This window comes from Oryza glaberrima, chromosome 4 (assembly GCF_000147395.1).
Source record: "Oryza glaberrima chromosome 4, OglaRS2, whole genome shotgun sequence".
In the NCBI taxonomy this organism is placed as follows: Eukaryota; Viridiplantae; Streptophyta; class Magnoliopsida; order Poales; family Poaceae; genus Oryza; species Oryza glaberrima.
This window is the reverse complement of record NC_068329.1, coordinates 15,901,444-15,914,839: the sequence shown is the minus strand read 5'-3', so window position 1 is coordinate 15,914,839 and position 13,396 is coordinate 15,901,444. Positions and strand designations below refer to the sequence as shown.

Below are 13,396 nucleotides of genomic sequence, written 5' to 3'. Positions count from 1 at the left end.
TAATAACAAGTAAATCAAGCATGCTTTTGATTATAATAACAAGTAAATCAAGCATATGCCCGGCCTACTACTGAAACAGTTAAAACAGTATTTTGTGATCAATATGAAACTCTGTAAAGTTTATTACTCCATAGAATAATAACCGGTATTCGACGAAAAAATTGTGTAACATAGATATGTTTATACGTTAATTAAGTTCCTTACGTTTAATCATATGACAACAGGATTTTGAGCAACTATTTTTCTCTTTTAAAAAAAGATCTAGTCATTTTTCTCATCCTTGGACGGAAATTAAAGGTTGAACAATGATTACTGTAACTAAAACATCCAACAAAATTATATAACTAGTAAAAAAAATCACAAACTATACAAGTACCCAGACTTGCATAGAACACCACTTTGAAACCATATAAAATAAACTAAAAATGCACATTATATAGGGGTATAATTGCTACGTGCAATTTTAGGTGACTAGAAAATTGTATGAATTTCCACGTGACTAAAGTCCAGCAAATCCTTATCAAAATTGATGTTGTGATAAGAATTTTCCCAAAAAATTTTGACCTATCGAGTAGCTGTAATATTTGTGGCCTATTTCAATTTGCTATAAAAACAGCAAAGAAGATTATCCCAAAATTATAACTTTATGGACACCTTAACATTACTAATCCCTGGAGCCAACATGATATAGAGGTGATATCCGGCATGACGAGACGACTACGGGATATGTTAGCATGACACATCAACATGTGCATTGGAGCACTATGTCACCTTAGCAGACAACTAAGCCACCTACTTTAATCCGGCTGTAACTTCACTTGTATGGTCGGTGTAGCTGGATCAAAATGCATCAAGCTTAAAAAGGGCAAAAAGGCAAGATGAGAAGGCCATTTATCCTATCCGGGAATGGGTTTTTGACTTAGGTGCACCAATCAAGTGACGTTTCAAGTAGACTTGATTGCAATAGTGTAACCGGATCAGAGTGATAGGCCGAGTAGTTTTCTAATGTGGCATGCCACTACAATTTATACATTGCTAATGTATCATGCTAATATGTTCCGTTGTCTCGCTCATGCTAGGTATCACCTCTATAACATTTCTTAATATATTATGTTAAGGTATTCATAGAGTTGTTTATTTTTTTTGATAATTTTATTTGCTACCCTTGCAACAAACGGAAATGTGTCTCTAACCTTGCAGCAAGCATTTTTCTTGTAGCTCCAAAAAAAAAAAACTCCAGTTTTCTTGTGCCTCTAGCATTTTGCAGCTTCTACACGCCGCCCGCCAGCTCAGTTCACCGGATCCCCGGGAATTAAATCACACGAGATCGATCAGATCACACGACGTATAGACGTCTAGACGACGTGGGTCCCACCAAAGTACTGGGCCCACCCGTCATAGGACCACCGTACGACGACATGTGTGCACCTACCGTGGACTTCGCTGGAAAAACCACCGAAGCCGCCGCCACCGCCGCCACGTCATGCCCCGGCTGCGGTTTTCTTTAATTAAGCCCAGAACACAACTGCCACACCCACCCCACTTCTACCCACCATCAATGACGAGTGGGCCCCACACCAAAACCGTCCCAGGACATCAGTGTCCCAGCCGACGCGCGCCTCGTCGGCTGACATGCGGGCCCCACCTCCTCGCGGTCGGATCAGCATTTCGCCTTTCGTCGTCGTCGTCATCATCCACTTCCACTTCCACCCCGCTCTGCATTTGCATCCACGCGCAGACAAGAACAAGACGCGCAGCAAAGCGCAGGAGCAGTATTAATCAATAATCGAGGCCAAGGAGCGGTGGCAATTTGTTGTTGGGAGGGAGAAAGGCCAAGAAGAGGAGGAGGTTGGCGTGGGGGGATCAATGGAGATGGAGAGCCCGCGGAGCCCGGAGGCGGAGATCGGGCACAGGGTGGAGGACCTGTGGGAGGTGGCGGAGCCGCAGCTGTCGCCGTCCGAGAAGCTCAACTCCTGCTTCGAGGACATCGCCGTCGCCTCCTTCCCACGCCCCCTTGGCTCGCAAGGTAGGTAACTTAACTAACGCCTCTTCCTACTTTGCTCCTCGCTGACCTTGCCATGGCCTCTGCTGCTGCTGCAGTGCTACTCTCTGATCGATCGGATGATTGATCAGTTCTTGATGCGAACTGAGCTGACATGAGCATTTCTGTGTGGATTTGGAGCGAACTGTGAGTTGTTCCTCTGCAGTTGGGGTGAACAAATTTAGGCCATTCAGAATTCTTGTTGGAATTGATACGGCCAGCAGCCAGTTAGTTCACTGATTGAGGAATGCGTTTGCTGTTTCTCCTGATTGGATTGAAGTCATTAAACTGGTAGAATTAGCACCTACCTTGTCACTATTGTGGGTTGAGCCATCAGACATGTCTCTTTCGTGTCCTGTTCTACTATATATACCACTACATATATAGTCATTTCATTTCCTTTGTGCGGTTGCTGGGGCCATATTTGCATTCTTTTCTGAAGCAAATGCGCATTGCCACTTCATGCGTGTTAGTGCCGATGGCCTACATCCTACCTCCAGTCTGGCCAATTTTTGTTCTTTGACGAAAGGGTGGCACTGTTTTATGCAATCAGTGACAATGCAATAGGGGATTGTAGGACTTCAGTCTTATCTGTATGATGAAGTTTTGTTTTAGACAGAGACCTGTATAATCGAGTCAGGGGGAGCATGGTGATTGCTCTTGTTGAAGGGTCCTTTTCATTTCTTAGACACGCTAAAGAAGAACCTTTCTGGACTTCCTTTTTCTTTATGCCAATATGTCGTATGTTATTAATATAGATATCTGCTTACTGACAAATGACTTCGCTCTCATGATTCCAAGATATGCTCTAGAATGGTGAGGGTCCATATTACCGTCTGATTTCTTAATTGTGATCTTTGCTATAGGACTAAGCAGCAAGTTATTTGGGAAAATAGAACCTGTTTAAACTTGTCCTTGGCTTTCATCTTGTTAATACCTGTGTTAAATAATGTGCTTTTTTCGTTGGTGGTTCCTGGTGGTCGATACAGATTGTGCAGATAGGTGTAGCTTTTACCAATAGTTAGCATTTTGTGTATCTCGGCTCACACCTATTTTTCTATGGCAACATGATGTTAACATGGCAACCTCAACTTCAAAATCCTAAGTTGGACATCTGGTAATAACAAAAATTATATCTCCAAAATTGTTAACTGAACTGCTTTGTTGTACCAATGCCACATTGAGTGTGCTTTTATTAAACTCATTTACACTACACGGTTCTGAAGTTTTATACCTGAAAATTGACTTCACTACAGAAATTTGTCATGAGGGAGAATGCACCTTGACTTGTACAAAATGGATTTCCAACCATTAATATACATTGACATGAACTCATTAATTTCCACAAAAGGTCATTATCTTTGTTACAACGTCAGTTGATCTAAAGAATAATTTGAGCATACCATGTCTGATAAGCAGTTCATATCCACTTTGCTTCTTTCAGAACGTATGTTCTTGGCTTCACAGACCAACCTCTTTGGTATTTCATCTCCATGCATCTCAGGATCGATAAACCTGTTATCCATACAGATATTTTAGACGTACTTTGCTTGAGTTTTGGAAAAAGTATAGTCTTTCAGCATCTTTCGGTCACACATGTTTTCACAAAATCATTTTTTTAATCATTATACTCAAGTGAGTGTGAAACTCAATTGATTCTGAAACATGTTGACCTGTGACATCATCTTATGCACCAAGAGGCTAGTATATTTATATGCACCAAGAGATTATTCTGAAATGCTCTTAATACTACATGTATATCATAGGCTCAAAAAGTTGTCAGGTTTAATTATGCAAAATTGATAACTGGAATATTATTCAAGTAATATAAATTGAGTACTTTCCATATACCATAGACTCAAAATAGTTTCCTGTAGAACACTTTTTTTCGTGCATTGAATCATATAGTTTCCTGTAGAATGCTTTTACAGCTACAGTTTTAACAAAGATAAACATATTTTTTCCCAAGGAGAACCTGTAATCTATGATTTAATATTATCTACTTATCAATTTAAGCTACAACTTTTATGTTCTTTTTCTGCAGTAATCGAGATACCTTCAAATGCTAGTCTGGCTGATACTGTTGAAATATTATCCAAAAACAAAATTTTGAGTGCACCCATAAGAAATGTTGATGCTCCAGAAGATGCTAGTTGGATTGACAAATACATTGGCATTGTGGAATTTGCTGGTATTGCTATGTGGTTGCTCTATCAGGTTAGCCACCTTAATACTAGAGCACTACTTAGTTCATATCTGTTTCTTTTTCAGAAAAATAATTATCTATATAATTTTGTATCATATCATGCTATCTTTGTGCACACTGTTGAATTTTAGTACCATACCACGCTAGTTGAATTTGATGCATCATATCTAGTGCAGCTTTAATGATATGGTAGATTCTTGACATGCTCAATAAGTATCATTAAATTCAAACCTAATTATGGTGTTCACGATGAGCTTCTCAGTTTCTTTTCTCAAGTATTGACAGCATTTTCAATTTTTTTGGAATTCAAATATCCATGCATGGAAGCACCTCGATCTAGGCTTAGTATTTGTTGGACTGCTCATCAATTCATACACAACTACTAAACCATGAAAACACATTTTTCAGATATTACTTACATGCTTGTTCTTTGCAAAATAACACTTGAATCTGATTGAAACACAAAAATAGTTCGTTTAAAAGAAAAATACTCTGATATAGGGAAGGTAATTTTATATTTGGTGATACAATTATAGGAATTTCATGAACATCCCATCTTTCTGACATGGGTTGCTTTTTTCTGTTCCTACAATAGTCTGAGGCTGCAGCTAATGGCATGGCTGGTTCTGCAGTAGGGTCACCAGTAGCCAATCTAGTATCTAGGCTAGGCTCTTTCACATTCAGAAGGACATCATCTGGCAGGGTAGAAACCACTACTGACCCAGAATCAGATGAAACCGCATCAGTTGGTGGGAGCTTTTTCGAAACACTCACTTCCTCTGAATTCTACAAGAACACAAAGGTGATTTTCTTTTTCCTCTCAGTTGAAAGCAGTTGTATTCACCATGATCCATTCTTGACACAACCTGTGCCACCATAGGTTGGCGATATCTCAGGAAGCTTCAGATGGGCGCCGTTTCTGGCTCTGCAGACATCTGACACATTCCTCACCATGTTGCTGCTTCTGTCCAAGTACAGGATGAAGAGCCTCCCAGTAGTAGACATTGGGGGAGATAAGATTGAGAACATCATTACGCAATCTTCCGTTGTGCACATGCTTGCAGAGTGTGTTGGACTTCCTTGGTTTGAGAGCTGGGGTACTAAGAAACTCTCCGAGCTGGGGCTTCCTCTGATGAAGCCATGCAAACTCGTTAAGGTACCTCCAAAACTTCAATGGGCTTCACTCGTAAATATATGTTAGGCACCTTCATACGCATATATTTATTTCAATTAGTAAATACAATAAGAAATTTAAACTCCTGTTCAAAAAGTATCTAAAAGCACATTGCAAATGTTGAATTCCATTATTAGCATTGCTTGCACAACAGTTCTTATGTGTTTGTGCTGACGGTGAGTATAAACAGCCATCTGACTGTTTGTGTCAACAAGGTTTAAGCAAGATAAATTTACTAGAAGCATGCTGCTTTAATAACAAGAAGCAATTGCCTGTAACTAACCTCCCTGTGCAAGCATGTTATATTTGATCTTCAGGTTCGGGGCACTAGTTACATAGGTTCGACAATAAACTGTTTTGACACACCTGTATAATACAGGGGCTGGGGGTTTAGAAGGGGAAGATTAAACCTTATACAGCGCCATCTACAATTTTTCCTTAATTTTCTGCTCCCTTCCACATGAGATCTATAACTGCTCTCTGTTGTCAACCAGGTAAATGAAGACCAACCCGTGTTAAAAGCCTTCCAACTGATGAGGGAAAAAGGCGTCGGTGGCCTCCCGGTTATGGACACAAGTGGCACAAAAGCAATTGGCAATATCAGCATCAGAGATGTCCAATATCTTCTAACTGCCCCCAACATATACAAAGATTACAGGTTTGAAGTTCTTACCACACTTGCTCCTATGCTTTTCCAATGTTTGTTCACCAATGCAAAAAAAAAAACTTGGTGCTTCAACTTGCACTCACACCACATGCATAAAGACACACTTCAAATGCATTGTAGGAAGTTGCTAGGAAAACCAATTGCATCTTTAACCTTTTTGATCCAACCACAGGACAATCACGGCCAAGGATTTCCTTACCGCAGTCCGGCAACACCTTCAGGAGCAACACGAGGCCTCGCCGTTGCTCGGCTCCGTCATCACATGCAGAAGGGATGACGAAGTCAAGGACATCATACTGAAGCTGGACTCGGAGAAGATCCACAGGATCTATGTGATCGATGACAAGGGGAACACCGAGGGGGTCATCACGCTGAGGGACATAATCTCCAAGCTGGTGCACGAGCCACGCCATTACTTTGGGGATTTCTTCGATGGTGTTGTTCCCCTGCCTCCAAACAGCACTGTATGACAAACGGGGCCTTGAGATTTCATCACGCTGGTGTGCTCTTGTAAATTGTACATTATGTCCCTTTACGACAATGGTTCCAAATGGATGGGAATAGTGTACAGTTTGCCTTGTGTAGTTCTTTGGCAGTGGAACAACTAATGGACTAATGGATGGCACGGGTGTACATTCAATAACTTGAAATAATATCTGAGCTCCCTTCTGTATGTTTTTATGATGAGAATGACGTCTCTTTCTTGTGTTCAATTGCTCCCTTCTTTTTTTCTCTCTTTTTCTTTTAAAGAATATTGGTTCCATGGTTTCATCTTCAGCTTATCAGCCATAATCAAAATTTGAGTTTTTTTGCTGCCTGAACTCAGAACCGAAATGCTAAAACTCAGCATCCTAATTGCTGTGGAATTCTGGAGTCACTGTTATCTCTGGCAGTGTCAAAAAACAGTTAAGGAGTACAGAAGCGGCTCCTTGTTTCTACAGCCTATTGGAAGCATTATAGTTCGGATGCCGAAGTGTGTTCATCTACTTAAATGTCTTGAAACTGTGACCAGAGAAAAACAAAAACAAACGGTGAGTCAAACATCAAAATAACAAAAGGACATGAAAAGCGAGAAATAACATGCTACTACTACCAAATAACAAATCCAGTATCAAGTGAAATTCTGCTCCCCTCCTGAGAAAGTTGCTGTACCTGCTTTTTTTTTCTTTGGTACGCATGGGAACAACTAAATTTTTGCCAGTAGCATAGCAAGTTACAAGTTTGTGGTCTCTTCTGCAAAAAAAAAAAAAGCATTTAAATTACTTACAAGCTTGTTCTTTACAAAATACTCCCTCTTTAAGACATCTCTTTAGCCCCACACTCTCAAGACATGGGCAACCACAATTGAGAGCCGGTCTCTAGTGCCTGACAGTACCAAGGATCATTCCAGCATTCCATGTTGCCTTCCACTACATCTGTCAACGCCATGACATTACTGAAATTAATGGATCTGCACTGCTTGATTAAGTATTTGTTGTTTTGTCTGAGCCAGAACCGAGATGCTAAAAGTTAGCATCCTAACTGCTGTAGAATTGTGGTATCAACGTGATATATCTGTGTACAGCATATAATCGCTGACTGTGTCATCATTTTGTCAGCGAACTCCCGGGTTTTGCTCTAACCAATTTTCTGTCTCCAAGACATGGATATTTTGCAGAAATTGTGCTTAATTTGAAATTTTGAAAAACGTTAGTAGCTAATGCAGAGAGTATGAAGTCTATGACATACTCGCTTCTGTGGAAGACGTGCTGAAGTACAGCGGAGTTGGATCTGGACCATCATAGCTGTATCACATTGCTAATCTGCAAAATTGTGTGAACGTACTCTTGGAGACATGATGGACCTGACAAGAATGGCAAAAAAAGTCAAATCTTGATGGCATGGATCTGGAAAACAGAAACAACGAAACAGCTATGATTTTAATAAACTCTTACTGGCACTTGATAAAATTTACAAAATCGCCATTGTTATCATCATACTAAAACAACGCTACAAAAATAGGTGCGACACAGTGGCATGCCTACTGGTACATTATTGAAGCAATAACTTGCTCGACTGAATGGTAGGAGTACCATAAATTAAAAGCCCAAAAATAAACCAATGAGTAAATTTCACAAAACTGCAGTTATTTTGCACAATTTATCACAAAACTACAGATTTAAGAGCTTATTTCACAAAACTACAGATTTAGTGTCTACTTTTATCACAAAACTACAGGTATTTTGTATAATCTATCACAAAACTACATATTTAAGAATTTGTTTTATAAAACTATAGATTTAGTGTATTCGTTTATCCCAGAACTACACATTTAGTGTCTTCTTTTATCACAAACCTACAGGTTTAGTGTCTCCATTATTCCAAAACTACAGGTTTTAACAATGCTAAAACATGTAGTTTTGTGATAATGAAGACACTAAACTTGTAGTTTTGTGATAAATGAATATATTAAATATGTAGTTTTGTGAAACAAGTTCTTAAATCTGTAGTTTTGTGATGTATTGTGCAAAGTACCTGTAGTTTTGTGATAAACGTAGACACTAAATCTGTAGTTTTGTGAAATAAGTTCTTAAATCTGTAGTTTTGTGATAGAATGTGCAAAGTATATGCAGTTTTATGAAATTTACTCTAAACCAAGAGTAAATGTACTTACTTTTCTCTTGCATGCAGACGAAGTCCAGATCCAGTCACAGCAGAGAGGTCTAGCTATCTAGGAGCAGAGATGACAATAGATACAAACTAAGGAAAAAAGGAATATCTGAAGAAGTATCTCTGAAGCTACCCAACCAACCATCAATGAAATTATTGTGAAACAACTTAAATGAAACTGCCAGCAGGTCATCTGCAAAGTTACTCACACTGCCCAGAATATTAGAATAAAGGAAATAGATTTGCGAATTGGCATGAAAACAAAAGGGAGCTACACTAGAATTCAGCAAATATTACTGCCAATTATGCAGGCAACAAGCAGCACGACAATGAAAATCAACACCAGAGTACCGCTAGCCATACGTACTACTGATAAAACAGTAGGTGGAAAAGCTAACCCGCAATGGAGAAGATATTTAGTTATCTTACCAATCAACTGCAACTAATAATTTATTATTCTCCAAACTGCTTCATAATATAGTAAATCTTACACACACGCTTTATTGTAAATCACATCATGTTCATTTGTCTACAACAATAGAGAGGAAACTTGCAAAAACCATGCTCAAATGTTTATGTATAGGTATAAAAAAACCAATACAATGATGGATCTAGACAAAGATACCATTGTCCATCAAGTGAATGAAGCTATGTAACTAACAGATGAAGCACATCCCTACTGTCCATGTCAAATATGGTCTCAGACTCAGGTAGTTCAAGAAGTTGCTCCAACTAGGTACAAATACCCAAAAAAAATGAATGAATCAATTAGAACACTTGCTCTGGTAGACATTAATACAAGAGACAGCAACTATTATTAAACCTGGAGAATTTTCTAGCAATACATGCCTTCTTGCCTTAACTCGAAATGCCACACGTTATGGTTGCAATACATAAGCAACGTTATAAGTCTTACGCTTTTCACAACATCGCAAAATTGCAGAAAATTTCACAATGTCAAGAAAGTGAAGAAGATGGATTGACATTCCATGCACAAAAATTAGGTTTTATAATAATTAATAGTGGAAAAATATAAGATTATACAGAAAAAGAAACTTTATTGAACTTTATGAGATCAGAAACTACGTTTTCAAACCAGAAGATCAGTACTAGGATATTTTTAGTGTTCTGCTGAATTTGGCACAGATGTGAAAGCCACTTGATATAAGCAACTAATAGTGGTACATTTCATAATTCTGGAGCTGGAAAATGCATGGAATTTAATCCACTTAGCATGCAACTGTTTAGATAGAAGGTCATATTTCATTCTTTAGTTGTCACGCGTGTAAATTTTGCTGACTAATTGACATCCAACTAATGAGGACCAGGGATGTGTATTCCTCTTTTTGTTTCCCCTGTACATTCCAAAGAAACTTCAATAATACTCGCAAAATGTAAATTATGAACAGTATTGGGATAAGGCAAGTATTAATTAGATAGCCTTTTCAAATGATAACGTGAAAGGACATAGTAGTATGAAATTAGATGTTGACCAGTCTGGACAGTGGTAATAACAAGTTTTCATTTTAAATAAGAATAAGAGGGCTAGAACAAGAACACTGTGTAAGATGATCAGAAAAAGAAAAGGAACTTAAAATGTGCAACACCCTGAGTACAGATCCCGTAAACATAGCAAAATGCTATTTCTTATAATATAACTAAAAAAATGAGATAGCTTTTCCAAAATGCAGATGTATGAATCACACTCAAAGAATATTATCGAAAGACCATCATTACCTCCTAGCAATAGCCTACAGATGGACTAAAATTACGTTTATTTCAGAATCGACAATAAATGTATTTAATTCATATCAGTATCTTGCCAGATAAGATTGCTCCAGCAACAAATGCCTATTACTTGTCTGATCTATTCCAAGAACTAGCCACCCTACAAAGTGCAAAGCTACTGGATCATGGAAATGAAGTGTGCAAGGATATGAACACACTGAAAAAGCAATGTATGTACATCACTTCTTGGTACATATAATCTGATGGGGAAAAACGAAGGGATCCTTGTATAGTATTACAATATTGTAATAACCAAGGGGACAATCTAAACTCAAAAGGCACCAATCAGTCCATGTGATGACTCAGCAGTTCGGACACATAGCATCCCTTGTAGCAAAAGCATACCTGTCACCAAATTTAGTCAAATGGGAGCTACTATCTTCTCCTAGAATGGTTGGCAGGCCCTAGTGAACCTTCAAATAGATCAGACAGCTGATTCTCCAAGTCCTCTGGGGTGTATTTGATGTATCTACCTGAATTCCTTCCGCTATCCACTAGACTACCATATCTTCCCAGAAAAGCACGGTATGCTGGTATCACATTTTCAGATATAGATATCTTGAGCTCTTCACGAAGCTGAGGATCTGGTACCTTCCAGAGCGTTTGACTCCTGTATATCTCATCAAAGGCCAAGTTGAAGTTCTTGAATTTCTCCTTGATCCTAGAGCTATTCCCACTACCACTTCCACTTCCGCTTCTGCCGCCGTGTGCATCATCCTTGAGAAAAGACAAAACCTTAGTCCATGATATCCTAAGGTAGTTCTTTGAATTTTGCCGAATCTTCCCACGGCGCCTCCGTATCCAGTGATCACCTAAAATCCTCCCAAGTTCAGAGTCCTTCACCTTTTGGACAATATAGAGTATATTATTCATGGAAAATATGCATTGCAGTGCACCATCCTCGTACAGTTTTGATTTTTCCTCCAAATTTGCCTCCAGATAAGATATCAGCTTCACTAAATGTCGTCCAAGTGGGGACAAGCTCTCCAAATACTCCTCCTCATCATCACCACCTCTATGCGTATCACTATGATCAACATCTCCAGCAGAATCGTCACCCAAGAGTTTGTCAAGCGTATCACTGTAAACAACCAACAACCGAAGATAGTTCATCACGTAACGCGTCATTGGGTGGATCTCACCAGCCATCATAGGCCGCCGTGATGACTCCTGCTGAAGAACTTTCCCAAACTCGAGAAGTGTGCCCTTCACTGCGTCCCCAAGCCTTTCAAGAACCCCCTCCAAATCACAGATTACATCATTCCCAGAATTCCCAAAGAACAGCTCCTTCAGTTCAGGGATCACCTCAGCAAGTGCCTCATACATGTCAAGAATCCGGGAGAGCTTCTCCGGCGAGCGAGAGCACACCGCCACAGCATCACCAAAGTTAAGAATCTGCATTATGCAACCCTTGGTAGATTCAACAAAACACTCATCACGCAGCTCATCAGACACGGCGAGCACCTGATCACAGATCCGGCGCTCACCGGTCAGCAGGGAACGCACGACCGTCTTGACCCCATGCACCCATTTCTTCATCTTGTCATTCAGAAGCTTCCACTCCATGCGCTGCACTTCATCGATGCTGAGGCGTTCGACCCCGAGCACCGCGAGGCACTCGTCGAGCAGGTCACGTCGGACGCCACAGTAGACCTGCTCGAGCTCACTGGCATACCCCGCGCGGTCCATCCTTTGAGCGATGGAGCGCAGATCGTCAATGGCCTCAGGGCGCACCAGGTCGAACACCTGGTCGTCGAAGGGGTTCCCCACGAGGCTGGCGCTGCGAGCGGTGTCCGGGCCGCCCTCCAGGCTGTGCGGGGTGATGGGATCGAACTCGGAGGAGGTGTCGAGGTCGTCCATGGACTCGAGGGAGAGGCGGCGCAGCGAGCAGAAGAGCCCGCTCGCGTCCAGCGGCACCGCGTGGCGGACCATGAGGTGGCGGAGCTCCTCCTCCATCCGCGCCATCGCGAGCTGCACCACGACGCCCGCCGCCTCGGCGTCGGCGTCGGCGGCGGCGGCCCCCACCCCGGAGAGCAGCTGGTCGACGGCGACGTCGACCGCCTCGAGGTAGTCGGCGACGTCCCCCTCGGGGCCCTCGAACACCAGCAGCTCCGGGGTCGCGTCCCACTGCCGGATGAGCCTCTCCGCGGCCTCGAACGCCCCCCGCGGCGGCGGAGGCGGAGGCGGGGTGGGCCCGGCGCCCGACGACGGCGAGGGCGAGGGGAAGAGGTCGGCGGTGATGGAGGAGAAGCGGTGGTCGAAGCCGGAGAGGATGCGGATCATGTCGTCCGCGGCGTTCTTCGACGTGGCCAGCGACTTCACGATGTGCTGCGCCGCCGCGAGCACCTTGTCGTTCCCCACTCCTCCCGCCGCGGCGGGGGGTTCCTCCGCCACCTCCAGCTCCTCCGGCTGGGGATGGGGCGGCGCGGGCGGCGCCGACATCGCCGGCGGCGGCGAGGGAGCTAGGGTTAAGTGAGCGAGCACGGGAGTAATCGCGCCGCCGCCGCGGAGGGTGGGTTGATTTGGGGCGCAGTAAAAGCAGTAGAAAAATGGCGGAGAGAGGAGAGGAAGCGAAGAAGAAGGAAGCCGCTCGATATGGGGAAGGGAACCAGCTAATGATGATCGGATTTCGGATTGTTCGAAAAAATAAATAAAAAGGGAGGAAAAATGATACTAGAAGAAAGGAAAGCATGCGATTTCTGATCCAATCTTATGATTTTTGATGATTTCCTACCGTGACATCTTGGAACAAGATTGGTTCAAATCTTTAAGATTATTTTTACCATTAATCTTATAATCCCTCCATTTCAGGTTATAAGACGTTTTGAGTTTAGTCAAAGTCAAGCCGCTTTAAATTCTACCAAGTTTGTA

At 41.7% G+C, this 13,396-nt stretch overlaps 2 protein-coding genes across 4 annotated transcripts; one reads left to right on the top strand and one right to left on the bottom strand.

The window, feature by feature from the left end:
• The first annotated feature begins 1,713 nt into the window (after positions 1-1,713).
• Positions 1,714-6,778, top strand: LOC127769677 (SNF1-related protein kinase regulatory subunit gamma-1). Its single transcript, XM_052295291.1, has 6 exons — positions 1,714-2,026; positions 4,086-4,258; positions 4,843-5,049; positions 5,128-5,403; positions 5,916-6,079; positions 6,261-6,778. Exons 1-6 carry the CDS (start codon positions 1,867-1,869, stop codon positions 6,556-6,558), a joined length of 1,278 nt encoding a protein of 425 aa, XP_052151251.1. The 5' UTR covers positions 1,714-1,866; the 3' UTR covers positions 6,559-6,778.
• Positions 6,490-13,136, bottom strand: LOC127769675 (exocyst complex component EXO70A1-like). 3 transcript variants are annotated; one of them, XM_052295290.1, is made up of 3 exons: positions 7,817-13,136; positions 7,241-7,321; positions 6,490-7,090 (listed from the first exon to the last, which is right to left on the bottom strand). In XM_052295290.1, the coding sequence occupies exon 1, from the start codon at positions 12,965-12,967 to the stop codon at positions 10,901-10,903; it is 2,067 nt and encodes a 688-aa protein (XP_052151250.1). In that variant the 5' UTR covers positions 12,968-13,136; the 3' UTR covers positions 6,490-7,090; positions 7,241-7,321; positions 7,817-10,900. The 3 variants fall into 3 exon arrangements, with proteins under 3 accessions (XP_052151250.1, XP_052151248.1, XP_052151249.1); XM_052295288.1 differs by having other exon boundaries at positions 7,241-13,136; XM_052295289.1 differs by having other exon boundaries at positions 6,490-7,321.
• Between the last annotated feature and the right edge of the window lie 260 nt (positions 13,137-13,396).

Bases quoted from the DNA above. Each gene is read 5' to 3' on its own strand.
- LOC127769677 (XM_052295291.1), top strand. From the start codon at position 1,867: ATGGAGATGGAGAGCCCGCGGAGCCCGGAGGCGGAGATCGGGCACAGG. The intron at 4,259-4,842 runs GTTAGCCACCTT...TTCCTACAATAG, and splicing joins CTATGTGGTTGCTCTATCAG to TCTGAGGCTGCAGCTAATGG. The intron at 5,404-5,915 runs GTACCTCCAAAA...GTTGTCAACCAG, and splicing joins AGCCATGCAAACTCGTTAAG to GTAAATGAAGACCAACCCGT.
- LOC127769675 (XM_052295288.1), bottom strand. From the start codon at position 12,967: ATGTCGGCGCCGCCCGCGCCGCCCCATCCCCAGCCGGAGGAGCTGGAG.